This window comes from Montipora capricornis, chromosome 2, assembly GCF_036669925.1.
Source record: "Montipora capricornis isolate CH-2021 chromosome 2, ASM3666992v2, whole genome shotgun sequence".
NCBI classification, from domain to species: domain Eukaryota; kingdom Metazoa; phylum Cnidaria; class Anthozoa; order Scleractinia; family Acroporidae; genus Montipora; species Montipora capricornis.
Window position 1 is genome coordinate 20,365,072 of NC_090884.1, and position 21,160 is coordinate 20,386,231.

Sequence of the window (21,160 nt, forward strand, 5' to 3'; positions counted from 1 at the left end):
GGGAAGTGAAGATGTTAAAGTCACGGCAATGAACATGTACAAGTACAAGGAAAGGTTACGTTTTATACAAACGTTGGCCGTGTAGCACTTTTATTTTAAACAGTTAACTGAATAGAGTGTAATGTGAAGTGCTAGATTTCAATCTCATTCCATCAGTAGGGCTAACGCTCACATGGTTCATATGGGATTGAAATCTAGCACTTCACATTACACTCTATTCAGTTAACTCTGTTTAAAATATAAGTGCTACACGGCCAACGTTTGTATAAAACGTAACCTTTCCTTGTACTTGTACATGTTCATTGCCGTGACTTTAACATCTTCACTTCCCACGGCCTGCTCCCGTCTGACCTTGTAGATCAGTCGGTAGAGCGGCGGAGATCTAACCCGAAGGTCGTGGGTTCAATTCACACCCTGGTCAGAGTTTTTCTCTGTCCTTGTGTGGGCCCATTTCCAACAGTAGGGCTAACGCTCACATGGTTCATATGGGATTGAAATCTAGCACTTCACATTACACTCTATTCAGTTAACTCTGTTTAAAATATAAGTGCTACACGGCCAACGTTTGTATAAAACGCAACCTTTCCTTGTACTTGTATATGTATTATATTGACTGTTTCGTTGGCACTTAGCGATAGCTATTACTAGTTTATAGGGGACCCAGGCCTCCTTAAGGGCTCGCTCCCCAGGCACGTGCAATCGGCCTTATATTACAACGGAGAAGAGTCCTATCCGGTACTCAGTTTCATTATCAAATCCGCTACTTTGAAAATCAATCGAGAACCCTGGAAAAGAACGACGACAGAACTACTGGAGCCGTATGAGGCTATTAGAAGAAGGCGAGAAAGCTTTACCTTTATGATACTTTTACACTGAAGTGCTTTAGGCAAACAATTTCACTTAATGTATCAGTGATTTCCAAGTACGCCCATCTCCCCTTCCTGGGCATACGTATACCCCTGGCATTTGACAAGAGGATAACTCCGCATAGTGGGGAATAGGCCATTTCCGAGTTCATGTTTGCCTCCTCTTCAAAGAGAATCTAAGTGCGAAGTTTTCCTTACAAGAATTACTTTTTGTTCATATGTAAAGTAGCTAGAACTAATTACCATTACAAAAATTTCGCACTTAGATCCGCTTTGAAGAGGAAGCAGACATGAACTCGGAAGTGGCCTATTTGACACGAAACGAAACTCGCATGGGCGGGCATTTGACTATCAACAAAAACGTTGGTCAGCGGTGCCTACCTAGAGAATATTTCCCTCGCCACAATAGGCCACTTCCGAAAATACCATAATACTCTTTGTTTGTCCCCCCCCAAAATTTGCATAAGCATTGTTTCCAGTTTCTCTTGGGACTTACAATGGTCCCAAGAGAAATCGAAAACAATGCTTATGCAAAATTTGGGGGGACAAACAAAGAGTATTATGGTATTTTCCGAAATGGCCTATAGACAATCTCGTACCCAGAGTCCTCGGGCTTTTTGGTCAGCGAATGAGCGCCCGGAGAGACTCTGGGATAATGGACTTGAACTATTTTTGTGCTTGGTCGCTTGCATAACAATGGCAGTCCGACAGGAAGTCGGTAAGTAATTCGGAAACCCTGACATCTAAAACTAGTTTCAGTGCTCTTTGTTTTTTCTACCTCAGAACAAGTGTCACACACAACCAGTGTTACACCTTCTGTTTTATATACGACACCGATCGAGACTGTTGCCGAAACCGTGTCGATTTGAAACCGCTGCCAAAAGTGGAGCGTTTTCAAAACGATGCGGTTTCATCTGTCGTGTAAACAGCGACACCGCATCGATTTGAATACGGTTACTATTTTGGCGCGAAATTTGTATTGTTCAATTCAAACTAGACCCTCCGTTAGGGTACACTGGGTTGCCTGTGGTACGTGAACCGTTCCAGACAATTTTTTTCAAGTTGGAGGGTCATTAAGACCATGTAAGGGGTCACCCAGAAGTTATACCAGCAGAGGCCCTTTGGCTCACAGGTCCTCACACGTTCGTACGACGAAACAGATCTGTCCTTGCGTAATATGTAGCTCTAAAAGTGCACGATACTGTTTTGGTATTGTTTATCATTGTAGTTAAGTGCCATGGTAGAAGCCTTGGGTAAATAGCCTGAGAAGACATGTGGTCACTAGCAAAGTACTGAACCCAGAAAGATTGAAGAAAATAAATGGGAAGTGAGAAACATTGGCTTCTGGGCTGACATGTTGATAAACTTCTTTTCACCACAAGTTTACGCGTGCCCTCTGAGCATCTGACATATACCCCTTCGTAAAACAGAAGCATTGGACCGAAAATACTATTAACGTTAACAAATGCAAATTCAGCAAGGTACAGATTTTGTTACCTTGCTTTATGCAGAAACAAATATTGATGCAAAAGTAAATAAATATTGATACACAGTTTTTAGAAAGAGCAGAAGGAAGTTTCCAGGACGGTCGCTCGAGAATAACATATTTACGACATGAAAACAACATTAATTTTGAACCAATATAGAATATAAACAGTTACGATCAGCGACAAACATTTTGGGAGATTTTTGCTACGTTCAATTTTGTTATTGTAAGTTTTGGCTGCACAAATAAATCGCAAATCGAAAGTGAAATCGCCGGAACTCAGCGGGCGCCGTGATTAAGTTACCGCGGCATGTTTATTTGCCAAACAGTGAAGCATCTGTGTCAAGTGATGGCAAGATACTGGGTTTTAGAAAGTTTCTTTTTCTGTCAAGTGTTATAAAGTTTGACAATAAATGAGCGAATTCAAAACAAAGATCACAATCGCCCACCATTGTTTCTGCAAAGTCAAAAATTTACTCTCCAAGACGAGGTTATTTATCACCAGGTAATTCCATCATTTTGGAAATAGCAGCTACTTTATTATTCACCGGCGTCACAATTTTTTGCTCATTTTGGGGCTCATTTTGTTGAAACTCAAGCACGCTTCCAACAGACCTGTTTATTTTCATGAAACCTTTCCTGCTTACAGAGCAATACTAAAAATATCCTCCCGTATCACGTTTCAACCTTAAGCTCGAAAATTCAATACACAACATGATATTATAATTCACAAAGGCAGAAAATATCACAGAATCCTTTTCCAGCGAAACATTTTATTGAAACAAACAACATAAGATGCACTAAAACGCCATACACGTTGCAATGACTTTCCATTGCTGGTTAACGAGAATAACAAACTCACGAGGCAGAATGTATATTTATATTTAATTAAATTAGCACAACAGAAAAACGCTAACCTCATTTTGACACGAAAATGCTTTACTATTGCCATAAAAGCTATCCAGTTAAGCTCGCATATTATAAAACATGATGAATTCATAAAGGCCACCTTTTCCAGCGAACAATTTTTTGAAACAAACAACACATTTGCTCTTAGAGGCGAAAACCTCTTCCTATTTCATTGCGTGCGGGAAGACAAGAAACTCAATCGTGTCAAATTACCATGTACTTCAGGTTCAAACCCTTTCCTGAAGAACCTTTTCCTTGAATAACAAGAAAATGCTTTACTATTGCCATAAAAACTACCCAGCACACATATCATAAAACATGATGAATTCATAAAGGCCACCTTTTCCAGCGAACAATTTTTTGAAACAAACAACATATTTGCTACTAGGGGCAAAAACCCCTTCCTATTTTATCACAGATCAGCTTAAGGTGTTCGATTCGTTCTGTCTTTGTTGAACCCATAAGTTACCAGAGAATTTTCCATTTGGTTTCAGTGTTCTACATAACAGCACACTTGGTAAATATTATTTTAGAAATACAGCTCATTTTGATTTCTGCACGACGGGCGACAGATTGTTGTCGAAGTCCATTACTCGTCGCTTTTGAGATTCCAGGTGTTGAGCTCCATAAGGGTATATTTTCTTTAAGGAACCACTAAAACGCCATTCGCGTTACATGACTTTCGACGCCATTGCAGGCTACCATAGGTTAATGATTCTACTCTGTCCACCGGAGAAATTTACGCAGTTCCACAACCCCCTCGATCCTAAGAAAATACGCTCAAAAGGCTCTATGCACAAAGACACCACTTACCAGGGGGGTGACAGGCAAGGCTTTTACCGACACGGAAAAAAAAACAACTAAAAAAAAGAAAACGGAAATCTACCAATTTTCAGACTGGGATTGCCATACGGCAACCCAGTAAATAGTGAATTTAGCACCATGGCTTAACTTCAGTGAACTTTTGTATTAGAAAGCTGTCAGACACTCAGAGTTGCGCTTAAATTTGTGGTGAAAAAGAAGTTGTGAGGGAACCTGAAAATGATCACTACCACACGTACGCAATGCGTGCCTATTTTTTATACATTGTATTGCTTCCTGGGGTGAGAAACGGGAGCTCCGCTTTTAGGCTTGGCTAAATCTATATATTATCCAAAATCGAATGCCACGATGTAACACGGAACAGTACTTTTTTTGACAAAATAGTTATTCTACTTGGGCTTCTGGATCTTCCATCTCAAATCCAGATACATCGCTGTCCGTGAATGGTCCAAAAGAATGGGTTAGATTACAAACTTTACACAATAACCTGTGAATTAGCAAACAGATATTGAAGACAAGGATATGTTTGTTACAGAGAGTTAACAACTAAACTTGTACTCTCACTTACCCACTTGTAACCTGTCACTGGCCTTGTCTGCTGCTTCGGGAGTCCGCTGAACAAATGCTCTGATTTCCTGAATTTGACCAGCGGTGGTCCAAGCAACTGCATTTACTTTTCCTTCTGCGATACGTTGCTCAGAACACGGGGCTCTTTTCCACTGGAATTTGTCATAGACATCTTTCAAGTCATGTATGGTAACTTGAATTTTTGATTGCTCTGGGAATTGATATAGATACCAGTGAAAGTTATTCTTAGACAAAGGACCCAGAGCGAAACTAGCCTATTATTGAATTGACCGTCATTATTGTCCAATGCATCTATGGGAGTGCCTTGCATATTTGTAGAAGAATAGCATTAATGAAGGTACACATTGGGATGTACGTAAATTAAATTCCTGCAGCACAAAATTGCTGTAATATTCTAAATTAGCACGCAAAAAACGCAGCACTCTTCTTAAGTTTAATCTTCTTGAACTGAAAACGACTGATTTACACTTCTATGGTGTGACTTCCTCTTAATTTTCGAAGCAGTTGAACTACTCAAGGAGTGGTTTCCAAGGATGGTACAAATGTCGCGTTCTTTGGATCAAACATGTTTTCTTTGTGAACCGTCAGGCTAAAAATACGAAACAGAACCGTTTTAGTGTTTCTTAATTAGGGCTAGTTAGTTAGTTAAGAGTCGAAAAGATGAGAATGGAACTGAAAAGAAGACCGAAATGCGATAGACAATCAAACAGGCGTACTTTAGATTGTTTTCACAGTGTAATTATAACTTTTCCTGAATATGTCGTTTAAAGTTATTGAAGTCGCGACCAAAGTAGTCAAAGTACCGCGCGCGATTCGTTTGACTTGCCAAATGCCAGGGAACATTTAGTGATTTGATCTCCTGCGAGGAAAAAGAAAACCGAGGCCATTTGGAAAATAATACAGGGCCTACACTTTGATTTAATTATGATTAGCTACATGCAAGACTGATAAACCGAAACCACAAACTTGTGAACTGCAGACCAGACCTAGAAAGTATATAAAGACGGCATAAGGCACTGAAAACCGGAAACGACTCGACAAACCGTAACATTCCTGTTCCTAGAACGGCCTAGCGTTTTCTAAACAATCATGACTTCTTTTGTCTTTTATTAAAACTTTGAAAAGCTGTACGATACTATCATAGTTAAGTAATCGGGCACACAAACTGAGCAAAAATGGAAAATCTACCCGAATAAGTCGGCAGGGAATAATCTGTTTCTCCTCGCTGTGAGTTTTATCGATTTGGCGGCTGCCCAGACTCGGATGGTAAAAAATTATATGGATTTGTATGGGAATCTCGATAAGAAACTGAAAAAGCTATTTACAAGCAAATGTTCTTAATAAAAAAGCCGTACTTTATTGTCGTGGTGACTTTCTCGCTTTTTGTGTGGTTATTTGCCTGATTGAATGCGACTTAAGCGACTTCTCAAATTCCCGTTTTGTCACTTGTAACGGCCGATACAACTAATCGAGGAAATTGTAACATAAAAACTTCAAAACGCAATGTTTCTTTTCGAAAATTCATTTTATGGACAGCCAGATAAATAAAGTTCACTCTCCCACTATTTTCTTCGTTTTCCTGAGTGATTTGATGGGTTTTTGGGACTCCTCGATTTTCCCTTCAGATCCCACGCGTCGTCACATACAGTACAAATTGGGAGCTTAAGCGCACGCGTTTTTGAGACAGGGACGGCAACCGGAAGTAAGCTGTTTTTCCTTCTAACTTGTCTTCACACAACCACATTTACTTTGCTAAGTATCTTTTCTCCGCTAGAGATGATTAGCATAAAAATTTGGGAGACCCCACTGCCCTGGCAAAAACGCGCGTGCTTAAGCTCACTCAGGGGCACCCAACGACCAATTTGTTGTAAAATGTATTATTATACCCCAATTAATGAAAATAAATGTTATTAAGGCATTTTCAGGTGTTTTTCAGTGTTGCTGGGAAAACATTATCTGTTCCTTTTTCCCAGCAAGACACACAAGAAATTTCCCAGCCAGCTAGATAAAATTGGTTGGTTTCCCAGCCAGGAATTCCGCGCGCTTTCAAATCCCTCGATCCAAAACGACCGAACAAAAGCGACAAAACCGTTTTTTCCGCAAGCGCAATCACTCTGACCAGCCGTCGTATGTTTGTGACTACTCTCTGGGAGAGGGAAGGGGTTCTTTTTTTTATTTTTATTTTTATTTTTAGTCGTCCTCAGTCTTCAGAGTTTCTACAGCCAGCTCGGGTTGAAATGTTAGAAAAAGTCAGTAATTCCCAGGCAAAACCTCTATCAATAACAAAATTTCCCAGCCAGCTAATCGAAACACCTGTATTTTTGCCAGCCAGCAAGATTCCTCTGGGGAACAGATAATGTGAGGAACAGATTCGTTGAGTGCCCCTGCTCACTGATAGACAAGATTTGCAACTTCCAAGAACGCCCACGGCCTAGTGCCTCCAGAATTTAGCCGAATTTCTCCCACTTTCAAAGGTCACTCGCCTCCAAGCCTTTGGCAAGTGAAAAGTAGACAACTTTGCTAGCATTGTGCCAAAAATCATCGCATTTACACGGCTGTGCAACCTCAAAATCCTGTTCGATTTTGAAGCTTCGCTCAGGTTTTTGCCATCGCCATATGATCGGGACAGGAGTCATGGATCATTGGAAATTGATCGAAATCAAATTAACCAATCAAAAACTCAGATTTCCCCCAAGAGAGACAAATTATTAATCTGTGCTTTTTGATTGGTTATGGAACATTTTCCTCGATACTGTCTCAAAATAACGTGACGTCACGCACTCTTGCATCCTTGGGGTTGTCTGCCTGTGTGACGTCATATAACGTCGAATTCTTCAAAGATATCGAGTTCTGAAACCAAAATTTCGCCGTGACATAATGGTTTCGTCGACTAAAGTGAAAGCTTCCTGTAGGATTCCTGTAGGATTTCTTTCAATTGCCTTAATTGTTACTTTGCTTCGAATCCGTCTACTGTTCTTATTAATTTATTCCACGTTTGAATCAAATGTCGACCCGAAGCAAGTATTCAATTTGGTTTATCACAAACTAAGTAACCTTACTGAGATCAATCTAGATAAACCAGCATGAACAGCAACAAAAACGCTATCTTTCCCGATCATTTCCTAGAAAACACCACTGAAGAATCCCTTGAGCCGAACTAAGTTAAAAGACGTACCGTATATCCCAATAAACTTATCTACTTTATTTTCATATTAAAGAAGACATCTTTGTCAATATCGAGGACAACAAACGAAACAGGAATATTTACACATCTTTCAGTTCCGTCTTATTCTAACATACACTACGTATAGTATTTTATTCACAACTTACCAACTTTTCTGCGCTATGGACACTGATTTCTCACTGTCAGTGATTATTCTAATGTTGTCTCGTCTTCGCACCTTATCGTTTTGATAGCCTTTGAGAAGATCGTTTGACGGAATATTATCTACCTCTTATTTATCATGTATACTTGAATAAGTTTGGGGTTGCTCACCCATTTCCTTTCCAAGAACTTCCTCTATATCTTGAAGCTGTTGATCAAGGTTGTCATACTCCATGCCGACTGTGATTCCTCAGAAATTATCGGGAATACACAACACAGCGTTCTCGATTAACAAATGACCTAACCGCTTCCCAGGGAAGCCTCCTTGTATAGCGCGCCTTCGTGTTTAACGTCTCAGGGTTTCTGCGAAAATTCGTGACGGAAGTGCGTGAAATCCGTACTTTAGCAAATGAAAATAGTTCACTTTCGAAACTCTCCCAAGATATAAGTTCAGAAGTTCTCTTCTTGGTACAGAGAACACCAAACAGCAAAATTAAACGAATCCCCGACGACCAGCCGTCTGAAACTAAAGGCAGTATGCGAAAATAATATCAAGTTATGTGGTTTCGTGCGTCAAATTCAGGGAAAGCCCCTCCTGTCTTCCGTGTTTACTTTCTATTTTTTGACCTCTATTCTAGGTGTGTCTTGTGTTTTATTTTCTCTGGCCAATCATTTTTTTTTTCGCTGTGTCAGTTGAACTATAACAAATAAATTAGATTATGCTTGCTTAAGCATTTTAAACATGGAGACAGCGGGATTTTGGATCGCGTTCACGGCAAACAGCAAACGCCATGCTGATTTTTTCCAAGAATTAAAGGAACTTGTTTGACTTGGGGTTATTTTTTTACTTTTGTCTTTAAGATACCTAGGAATGCTTTCGATTGGGGAATTAAGATTTAGATCTTTAGATTTCCAATCGAACTCAACGATGAAGACGGATTTTGTCGCGGATTTCACTAATAGACCTAATCGGCTAACTCAATGTTGTACCCAATTCAGATCCTTTGGGAATAAAACGTTTTGTTTCAGGTATTTCCATATCATTTAAATATGAATGCTACATTATCATGCAAATACAATACACAAAGAAACTTAATCTCGGGAGATTTGAATTGGGTACAACATTGAGTTAGCCGATTAGGTCTATTGGAAATCTATGGCAGGAAGGATTGCAATCTAGTGAAATCCGCGACAAAATCCGTTTCGAGATTTCTTGTTCGATTGGAAATTCGAAGATCCAGATTTTAGGATCTAAATCCGGGTTTCCCAATCGAACGCATCCCTAGTCTCTCCTACGCAGCCGTTCTTTAGGGAGCTTTAGGGAGTTTAAGATCTTACGACGCGACGGCAAAGAAAACGTCACAACATTTGCATATTTAATGAGCAAAAACAATAGCTTGCACGCTCTGCACGTGCATTTTTTCATTTCGGCAAATCTGCGACGTAAAATGACCAATTTTTAAGTTTTATGAAGAACGTGAACACAAGGTAGCGAATTTGAATTTCCTGTCGTAGCTTCAACACCGATAAAGAGAGACGTAATGTGGCAGAGTTGAGGGCAAAATTTCCGCACAGGTCCCTACTTCATTATGCATACACTCATTTGTTTCAAGAAAACAATAGCGATAACAATAGACGTCCTTTGGGACTGTGGCGCTTTGTTCTTTCTTTTTAGAGGTTTTTTTTCTAAGTCTATATGGACTTAAAAAAAGTCGGTCGAACTTCTGTCTGAAATACGGAAAATCAAACAGTTTTTCCTGCAATTTCGGGACTTTTCCTGCAATTTTACCCATTTTTCAGTTTTAGAATAAGCGCAAGAAGTGGAGTTTCAAGCAATCGTTGTAATAGGGTTCAGATTCGCAAACATAACAAACAAACCAAATAAAAGAACTGTCATAAGAAATTTAATGGCTACCTGCTCTTTTTATCGTGAAATTGTTCTTCCTGTCTGCTTAAAAATTCGCCGAGACACTGCAAAGTGTATATTTTCTTCCTTTCCTGTATTTAGGATCACGAACGGTGCATTTAGAGGGATTTTGCGATTTATCGCTCTTTGTAGAGATCGGCAATGTGCTCAATGATACTTCCCAAGTAAATAGCTTTGGTAGAGATCCATGGATGTTCCCGTACGAGGCATACTTCGTTTCACTCCCCATCATGTCTTTTCAATGCCCTGCTGTGGGCTCGTTTGTCTGGGTCGACGAAGTTTAGGCGATGGTTAACTGCGGTGAGATGATGTTAGCCCTTGTCTTGTAGGCAGTTGTAAACTTTCCGGCCACAGGTAGCTAGGGCTAATATTTTTTCAAGGAAAGTTTACGGTCAGAAAATTAATATGTGTTCTGGCGGATTGAAGGCTATCCATTGCAGTTTTTTCTTGAGCATCGCGAAAGAGATCCATCTCCCGATGCGGCACTTTGTCTTTGCCAACTGACTGCGTTTTCACACAGGTTTTGGACACGGAAGACGAAAGTAAATTGTTTTCTTTTCACCACTCTATGCACAACTCTGGAAAGGCTATAAAGCAGGGACAATTTCCAAATGATCAAATCTCCCATTGCTGTGCCCCTTTTACTTCGGTAGCCATCTTGATTTTTACGAAGACACAAGTTTGCTTCAAAAGAAGGGAAATATGAAACGATTTTAATTGCAATGAACTCGTGCATGAAAGTTTCCCATGAAAGATGCACCAATCAGACTTTAAGCGTGGTATACTCTTCCACGTAGTGAACTTATAAGTGTGCCGCACGCACGGGGCATGAAGGAAAAGCAGGTCACAGTTCAGCAGCAATACTTGAAAACCTAAAACTATCACAGGGACTAACCTTAAGCCTAAACAGTGCCTTTAGTCGTAATTAGGGTTACGGTTAGCATTATTAAAGGGATGGGTTGTTTCAAGAGTAGTAAAACAGGGATCTCTTAACGGTAACCTACAAGTGTAAGTTCGATTGTAGGTGCTCGGCGCGGCACGTGTATATAATCACGTATCATTGTTATGTAAATAGTCAGCCAGAATTCAAAATAAATATCATTTTCAAGGTGTGAATTAGCAACTTGACACGTTAGCTCAGTGGTAAAGAACAGGGACGAGTAACCCTAACCCTAACCCTAACCCAGAGGTTTACAGTGGGTCGGAGTTCAAGGCAAGCTGCGAGTGTCATATCGTGGGATAAAATGGTAGAAAAAGCCGAGCGGGGTCTGGAAATAAAAACAAGACGAAGGGATAGAAAGGGGAAAGCTGGGACAAAAACGAGTAACGGTGTGGACGATGAAGGGAAAGAAGAGAGAGAGGGAGGGAGAGAAAAAATGAGATCCGTTTTTATTCATCCCGTAAGTACAAATTACCCATGTATATATACGGTTCTCTTGGGTATACGTATTGTTCTACAAAACAATAGCGCGAATGAATAATTAATTTATTCTGCATGCATAATGAAGTAGGGACCTGTACGGAAATCATTCCGAGTTGAGACATGTTCAGTTAGTATGGCTACCTTGCCCTTGAGTTTCAGTAGCGTTATTGATTGGCATTTGTACTGTTGTCCCCGCTGTAGTTAACTGTTCTATCCAGTACATTTTTCCAAAAAAAGTATTCACCTTATAAATACTATCGGTATCCCCAAAAATGTGAATTCTAATGAAAAGAAAAAAGAAACAAAACGTTTGGCACTTATGGAGTTCGTCTGGATATTTAAATTAGGCTTTAGATTCGTGATGAACAGCATTTTAAAAAACCTAAGCACTGAAATTTACCTTATTAATAAATTGGGTTTCTTTCAAAACGTTTTTGTCGACCGATTGTCGTATTTTTGTGCTCAGCCATTCGTTGGGCTGTCGGTGTACCTGACATGCATATTTATGTATTTATGTATCACATAAGTCGCATGAAAAATAGTAAACAACACGCTGCTCATTCACAATTGACAGCTTGGTTTCTTTAGCTTTAAGATGTTGCCCCAATTTCTTGCTCATGAAAACACGCTGCAATGTAGGGCCAATCGTATGGCAAAAATCTCATAACTGCTTCCGAACCAGCTCCCTGTATACCTTCTTGATGCCATTAGTAACCATTTTGCTTTTCGAAATGCTTCAGGTAAAACAGCAGAAAGAACCATTGATGATTTTAGCACAGTGAACGTAAGTCAGGCTTCATTTCAAGATCAAAAAGCCGCTAATGCGGCTAGTTTTTTTTTTTTTTTTTTTTGCAAAATCTTGAAAATTAAATGTTTTAAGAAATATTTTATCGCACTTTGTCATGGTTAAAGTCGCCCAAACCGGTTTCAACAATTTGGAGGGAATGAGTTCTTAGAAAGATGAACTCTACAACACACACTGTTTTACTTAATGGCAATGTTATGGTACCATATGAAAGAACAATCATTGTTTAAACGTCCCTCGCACGACTTGCAAGACATTTGGAGACCGTTCGTTTGCTGCTTCTGCCCCCAAGCTTTGGAATGGGCTACCGCTGGCCCTCAGACAATGTCAAAGTTTAGTTACTTTTAAAAATGGTCTGAAAACATTTCTCTTTAAATTAGCGTAAGGACTTGATTAATTTTATGGACATAATGATCAATTGAGAATTTATATATATTTTTTATTAGATTGGTGCAAGATTTTTATTAATATGTTTATTATTATTATTATTATTATTTCACTTCCACTTATTTATTTTACTTTTTTATATTAATTGATTTCGGCTTATTATCTATAGGACATTTTTATCTATACTATTGTAAAGCGCTTTAGGATATTTATTTAAATTTAGCGCTATATAAATTTTGTAATTATTAATTATTATATTATTTAACAAGATGCACATATTAATGTGGCGTAATAAATCACCATGGCAACAAAAGAACCATCTTAAAACGCCTATATTTTGTGTTTAAGCACTTATATATCCAAAACGAACTCGGTGACCCCCATTTATTATTACCGAAAAGTGATTAGCAGGCTAAGACGAAACTCTTTGCAAAGTTTAGAAAAATTCTCTGGAGTGGATTCAGAGGCACCTTAAAAATTTTCAATTCTGAAGGTGGGTATGTATCTGCACCAGAGAAATTTTTTAAACTTTCCATGAAAGTTTTATCACTAATCACTCTCCAGCAATTAAAAAATGGGGGTCACCAAGTTTGTTCTTGAGATATATGCGTTTAAAGACAAAATATAGGCTGCTTTTAGATGGACCTTTTGTTGCCATGGTAACCCATTACGTTACATTGATGAGTGCACTTTATTGAGCATCTTTTGATGTTTCATATGGTATCATAACATTACCATTAAGTGAAAAAGTTTGGTAGATTCAATTCTTCCAAATAGTACAGTTTGTTGAAAGTGTTAAAACTGGTTTGAGCCTCCTTAAATTGTTGTGTTGTCAGCAAAATTCAGTATCGTCAGGAGCCTAGTGCTCCTGGTATTGTCTTTTGCTTTCCGTTTCTTTTCTGCAGTCATTTGTAACGAGCAGGTGGTAGTTGATATGGGTTTAGGGATGTTTGTTTCAAGAAACAGCGGTAGTAGTTCGCACTTTGTAGAATACCAGTCAGTTCTGCGGTATCCTGTGAATTGTTGTTTAGCAAAACTGATGATCGTTTAGGTCACCAAAGGAAGTCACTCCTCTGGCCCTCCCTTGTAATCAATGTGTCATGGCATTTGCAAAATGTAACTTGACAGTATAGTTTTCGCGTTTCGTATGAATTTACTGGCAACAGTAGCTCCATGACTTCAAAATACTGAATAAGACTGCAATCTATAAAGCATCAGAGCGAGCCCAAAGGCTCCAATCTATAAAGTATAGGGTGCCCAGCTCTTAATGATGCTTTACAATTATGTCTTTGGTTTTTATAAACTACTTAGCCTCTTTGAAATTTCATGCACGACCCTCCCGGCCCGGTCCTTTGGGATACCAATTAATTAGCACTACTGTAGGTTCCATTGCCGCCTCGCTCATCTTTTCTTTGAGCAACCCTTGCTACAGTTGCAAAAATTGTTAGTAGAGTGACGTTTTGATCCTCTGGCTTTGCGCTAACTGAATGTTGTTGAACCGCAACATCAACTTTTATGCGAGCTTCATTTTAGCACTGTAAACCAATAAGGCCACATCCAACGGAGCCTCCTTAGTGATTGACATTTTCTTTTGCGACTCAAATTAAAGACTTTTTACTTGTATGTTTTTAACCGCTTGAATCATTTTAATGAAGTTTGCACCAGTTTTAGTAGGTAAGTTAAACGTATCTACTAAAGTTGTGGTTTCTACTTGTTCCGTGCTGGCGACGGCGCTCTTGTTTTCTCTGTCTTCTCTCTATTGTTTTCCATTGCTTGCAGAACAGGTACAGAAAAAGGTTAAATGATAAACGACCTCGAAAGCTTTGGAGAGTGCGCATTTCTTTCTCGAAAAGCCATTTGAAGCACCACCGCTTTCCTTTTTGATCTTTAAAAATATCACAACTTTTGCAAAGAGTAAATATGTAATGGGGGTTTTAAGACAATCCTGTCAGCTATCGGACCTACGTACCTTTGAAACACAGTTCCAAGAGTTTATTGGGTTGTACGTTGGACTAAAACTACTTTTCCAAGAGAAAAGAAAAAAACAATATAGATATATATATATACACCCGTTTTCAAAAATGTTGCAATTTCAAAGTATATATGATATATATTTATATATGTCTTTTGTTTTCTCATCAGAAAGGTGAGACACGAAGTATGTGTATTTTCACGCTGAAGGAACAATGCGTTTTTCTTCTAACAAAAATAATATTAAAAAATTGACGAGACAAATTCAAAGGAAAAGCAACTTGTATTTCCTGTACGGAAGCACTCCTTCTCAATGCAGCTCCACATAGCTTAAATCTTTGCTGGCGTATCATAGAGCTGCACTTTGTAGAGAACAAAACTATACTGGACTAAAATGGCGGAGGACAAAAGAATTATTGTTATTCCGATTAAGCCTTGATAATTAGGTATTATTATGTTCACGTTGTTCTTTTCTTTTATGGACATTAATTATTTCGGATCCGGTACATGAACGACCAGAACAAAGTGAATTGCGGAGACAATATTCCCAACAAACATTTATCCAATTATAAATTCGTTAGACACCTTTCAAAACTGAAAGATCAAGCCATAAATAATGAAATATAGGACGTTTTCAACCAACCTCTAACAAAATATAGAAAAGTACGACTTCTGGTGGACGAACAAAAGAAGAGATCTTTTGTTTTCGCCCATTAACATGGTGGCGATGACGTCATGTGAAAACCTCCTACAACTTCACTTTCTCCAAAAGTAATCTACCTTCTACTTTTTGTTTTTTTTTAAGGCTTTTGAAATGAGATATGTGGCGAAACTGCTCCGTTCTTCAAGGTAATTCGGAAAAGAGCTGACTAGTAATCACCATCTTCATAACCTGAGCAGTTCTTTCAGTTAGGAAAAAATAATAACACTGATTAGGCTTTCCTATCTCACCAGTGAAAGAATCCCGGGATACTCACGTTAGGCCAATTCACTATCTCGATAGCTGCGTCGCCAGCGTGGTTGTCCTGATGGTGTAGTGGTCATCACACCCTACCGGTGTTCAGGGGGACGTGGGTTCAAATCCTGCTCAGGGCAATTCTTCATGTTTTTCATTCGACATAATTAATCAGTTGATTAACGGGATGGGTTTCATTTCTTCATTCTACGGTCCATATAAATAAGCCTGCATCATTAACTTGATCCCTCTGATTAGCTGATGCCTAAGTTGGTGTTTGCCTGTGAATCGTTAGTCGATCCTTAGGTTTAAGGCTATGAAGAGGTTTAGGCTTTCCCATCTCACCCGTGAAAGAATCCCGGGATACTCACGTTAGGCCAATTCACTATCTCGATAGCTGCGTCGCCAGTTTGGTTGTCCTGATGGTGTAGTGGTCATCACACCCTACCGGTGTTCAGGGGGACGTGGGTTCAAATCCCGCACAGGGCAATTCTTCATGTTTTTCATTCGACATAATAATTGAAACAAGAAATATAAGTGAAAGAAACCGACGTTTCGGTGCATCTTGCGCCATTATCAAGGTTATAAAGATAAAATGCGGTTTGTAAAAAGGCTACGTTAAAACGAATTTGCATAAAAGAGTGCCAAGCTAATTACATGAATACTTTAGCACGAAGAGAATCCGACTGTACATTCAATGCTGGTTTAAGATATTGAATACACAGCATTTCATTAACAAGGCAGTCAAATTTGTTCGTGTATTTCTTGATTACATTGAAGCGTGCTAAGAAATTGTTCGGAACAGCAGTGTTATGATCTTTGCAATAATGCCTGTAAATAGATGACGCCTTTTGACGGTGTCCCTCAACGCGCGTGTGAAGGTGGCCCTTTGTGTACCCGACATAACCTGCATCGCACAGGTCACACTTGAATAAATAAACAACGCATTGCTGGGTTACGATGTTAGGCTTGGGCTCACGCAAGCTTAGATCTTGTTTAAGCTTGCGGCTAGTAAACACGGGTTGAATGGTCTTCTGCACCTTGCTACTAAGATCTCTAAGTTGTCGTTTGACAGACACTGCAGCATCCTGATCTTTATAGGGGATAACTATCCGGATGGCGTCATCGGTATGCTGTTTAGGTTGGTCCACTGCGACTCTCGAGGTGATAAACCTGTTGATGACGGAATCAATAAGGTGATTCGGATACCTCAGCTTACGGAAAACTTCTCTCAGACGTTCACACTCTTCTGAAAAATGCGCCCAAGGTGATGTTAGCCTGTGCGATGCAGGTTATGTCGGGTACACAAAGGGCCACCTTCACACGCGCGTTGAGGGACACCGTCAAAAGGCGTCATCTATTTACAGGCATTATTGCAAAGATCATAACACTGCTGTTCCGAACAATTTCTTAGCACGCTTCAATGTAATCAAGAAATGCACGAACAAATTTGACTGCCTTGTTAATGAAATGCTGTGTATTCAATATCTTAAACCAGCATTGAATGAACAGTCGGATTCTCTTCGTGCTAAACTATTCATGTAATTAGCTTACCACTCTTTTATGCACATTCGATTTAATGAAGCCTTTTTACAAACCGCATTATATCTTTATAACCTTGATAATGGCGCACGATGCAACGAAACGTCGGATTAGATCACATATATTTCTTGTTTCATGTCTTTCTAAATCGTTTCTTATAAGACATAATTAATCAGTTGATTAACAGGATGGGTTTCATTTCTTCATTCTACGGTGTATATATATATATATATATATATATATATATATATATATATATATATATATATATATATATATATATACATAATACTAACTGAGGAGACAACGTGCATCCTTTTGGATCCTTCTGTTGGGAGTTCATCGTTTGGTCAACCATTACAGATATTGAAGCTATATATATACATATATATATAGCTTAACCTCCATCCTAGACATCAGCACTGCACTGATGAGGCCCAGAAGGCCGGAACAGTACTGTCTGCAGTTAGATATAGCTCTGTGGCAGTACGAAGCTCTTGCTTTCATGTGCAAATTGAGCAAACTACTAGGATGAGTCATTGCCGCTAGCAATTGCGCATGCTCACTAGCTCGCTAGTTTGAGCACTCTGGCATGACTTGGATGTACCACATGCGTGGGACATCTGGGGTGGCTTTATAGCTTAACCTCCATCCCAGACATCAGCACTGCACTGATGGGCCCAGAAGGCCGAAACAGTACTGTCTGCAGTTAGTTATATATATATATATATATATATTATATACTTGTGTATTATATGCCCTCTGCACTTAAACGAGAGAAACTGTCTTTTCATTGCAGACACATTGCAGACATAAACCCGTTGATTATTTAGGGGGCTGCAAACATAACATGTTGTCCCAGCGTCCAGAAAAGGACGGTGGTCAATTTACCATATCGACCCCAGTTGATAAACCTACTTCTATTTGACATTGGTTCTGCAAAGATATCTATTCGAGTCAAGTACAAGAGGTTTTATATGTGTGGCTTAAACCGCTCGAATGAGTAATTACCTCTTTTCCACTTTATGTAAATTGAAGATCTGACAGATGGATGTGCCTGAAGACTATCCTCTTCGTTTAGATCAATGGACTTTTTCAGAGGTTATACAACAAGAAACTCACAGAAGGTAAAAGCTTCAAGAGGCATTAAATATCACATTTTCTCTTGAGAATCAACAAATCAACACTGAAGATCACAGAGAGGAGTAGGCAGACGCCGCATTTTGTCACGAGCGGAATGTTCTCAGCCATGCGATAACACAGGATCATTATCCGGCCTATTAAGCCTGGTTTTTGCTGGCGACGCGAGCACAAGCGCCAGCACAAACGCAAGCATCAGTGCGCTTATTTCACCGTGCAAACGGGGTTGACGCAAACGTAAGCATAAGCACAAGCATAAGGATCAAAAAATTTTCTTGTGTTTGCTCTTATACTTGCGTTCGCTTGCTTCGCGTGAAAACGAAACGCAGCATAAGCACAAGGAAATTTGCTTCGTCTGGCCAAGTAAAGCACTCGTTCCAGATCCTCCGCGTCCGAGCATTTGAATAAAATGGCGGATGCTGTGGCGGATTTTGATCCTTATGTCGACGTTCGTTTTCACTAGTAGTGATAAAGAAGCTGCTTACCATCCTCACAAACATAAAAGCCAAAGAAATTGACTGTTTTGAAGCGCTAATTTTCATGAACATTGAAGATCGATTGAAGAAAACACGTCATTTTGTTTGCAAGATGAAAGGTCGTACGCAGTTTCCACGCATTTTTCGGCAATGAGCCTGGACACTAGAACCTGTTTTATAAATTACAAATGCCTTGGGGTGGAAAGTTAAAAACAATATCAGGTCGCAATTTTGAGGCAAGATATATGAAAATTTAGGTGCAAGTTACAGTCGCAGATTAATTTGTATCATTTGTAATCATAGGGAAAATAGGACCCCGCCCTACACTATATACATTTGTGTAAAAAAACCGCCGAAAATGGTCGAGATGATGGATCGCGGTCCAACCATATTACAATTTTGCTCCATATCTCAAAATTGTAACAAAACTCATGACAAGAAACAAATTAAGTTCTTATCGTTTTATTTATTTTATGACAAGTTGCGGCAAAATACCAACTGCTAGCAATTTTATTTCAAGGGTTAAAGCTGGTCGCAAATTGGTGACTCCTCCAGATATTTTAATAACAATAATGCATTTGTATTGGTCGCAATTTCGAGTCCTGATTTACCATATACATGTAAATACATCGGACGGGCCTTCAGATTATTAGTTCTATAACTTGCTTAAATTTCCGCATAATCAATCCATGTTTACGCATAATATGGCCTAAAACTTCCGCATAATCTTTCTTTATTTCCGCATCCCATCAGAAGCCCAGCAGGAGCTTCTTATGCTTGTACTTGTGCTTGCGTCGCCAGTTAAAACCAGGCTTTATTTGACTACCCGTGGATCAAGGACCTCATCATAGCAAATACCGAGACGGAGCAAAAACGTGTGAGGGTCAGTGTTGCTTTCATGGCTACTCCATGGCTACGCTGTTGGAGAATGACGTACGATTGGGCAGACACGCGGAGGAGATGAAAGCTTTTCTGAATTGTAAGCATCTTTTCAGTACCCGTAGCTCCTTGAAGAGCAACGGGATCCCAGGCTTATTATCGATTCTGTTCCTCTATGTGTTTCGGAGTGTCACGTGATCGTAAAAAAAACGTCTTACCGTTCGGTAAAAGTGTTTATCACCTTCTAAACCTGGTCGACGTTGTAGTTATGATAACTTCATACAGGAGTCAATATTCTAGCGGAGTAGTGATCTCATGCTTCTAATCTGAATGATCCCAATGCGGAACCAAGGAACAACTGAGACATGAGAGCAACGTTGTTCTCAGGGCTTTTCCCAAGAGACGAGGTTGACATGGGAGTCCCAGCAACATCTCACAGATAAATTACGACGATCCAGGTGCTTTCGATATTTGCTACCACACATTTGGCTGAGTTCTTTTTCAACATCCACATAGATTCACGGTCTTTTTTGTCTTTCGTGTTTAATCAAATTTTATTCGAATCTGTTGACGGCATACAGTTGCATACCTTCCAGAACTCGGTTTTGTTCTCCCTACTTTCTGAGAGAAAGCCAAGATACTTAAAAATTCTTGTGAATGTCATAACGACTGGTGTCTACAAGCATATCGTCCCCAAACTTCAAAATGAGCCCTTGACATGAGGTTATTTTCCTGCCAGGCTACGGTGATTCCCAGGCCGTGTTTGATCTTTCTGGGTATTCCAAACTCTGCGCGCAACCTCTCGTAGCAAGCATTGTAATTGTTGTTTGCCTAGTTAATAATGAGGTTGCCTGGCAAAGCGGTGATGCTCTGTTTTCCTACCAGTTTGAAAAGTGTGCGCCGCACCGTTAGTTATCTCAAAACAAGAAGAAAAAATTTATGTGCTGTGGCAGGTCATTCAGTTTGTTTCTGTATCATTCTCGAAAAAAGTGCCCTTGCGAGTCTTCGCCCAATGCAATGCGCAATCAGAAATACAACATGTCTTTCCACACGCGAATGTTTGACCCACCCTTAAAGTGCCCCTGTGATAAAAAAAAAACACTTCCTTTTTTCCTTCAGATTTTGAAAGTGTGTTTGCTTAACACCTGACTGGCAAAATTTTGAGCTTTGATTTTTATCCAAAGGCCGTTTACTTTGAGTGTAAGTTTTGGATTTCACGGTCCGCCATTACTCACGTTCAAAACTGACCGATAGACCTTTTCGGCTTGTACATTTTGTTTTCACAATACAGATCATGTGATAATACTCAGGAGGCTTGGTCCTTTGTTTTGTTCATTAAAAAGAGTGAATACAGGCATGCATGCCCTCATTTTAATGAACAAAACAAAAGACCAAACCTCCTGAGTATTATCACATGATCTGTATTGGGAAAACAAAATGTACAAGCCGAAAAGGTCTATTGGACCTCAGACGGTTGGATCCAGGGAAAAGTGACGTCAGAGGCTCACTAGCTTAAAATTTCAGCGTGTGAACGCAGCTTATTATATATGCAAAGCGTGAGTTTAAAAGTATGAAAGCCCAAAACCCCCGTGCTGCATATTAATTCTGCGGCGTACACACGTATTGCCTTCTTAAACTAGTGAGCCTTTGACGTCATTT

General features: G+C 39.5%; 1 protein-coding gene across 1 annotated transcript in view; it reads right to left on the reverse strand.

Moving 5' to 3' along the window:
* The window catches only part of LOC138039048 (uncharacterized), a 34,341-nt gene extending 25,795 nt beyond the window's left edge, over positions 1-8,546 (reverse strand). The window contains exons 1-2 of the mRNA XM_068885207.1: positions 8,168-8,546; positions 4,652-4,861 (exon numbers count right to left, since the gene is read on the reverse strand). Coding sequence (XP_068741308.1) covers positions 4,652-4,861; positions 8,168-8,231 — 274 coding nt within the window. The 5' untranslated portion in view covers positions 8,232-8,546. The remainder of the gene's footprint in view (positions 1-4,651; positions 4,862-8,167) is intronic.
* Positions 8,547-21,160: the final 12,614 nt, after the last annotated feature.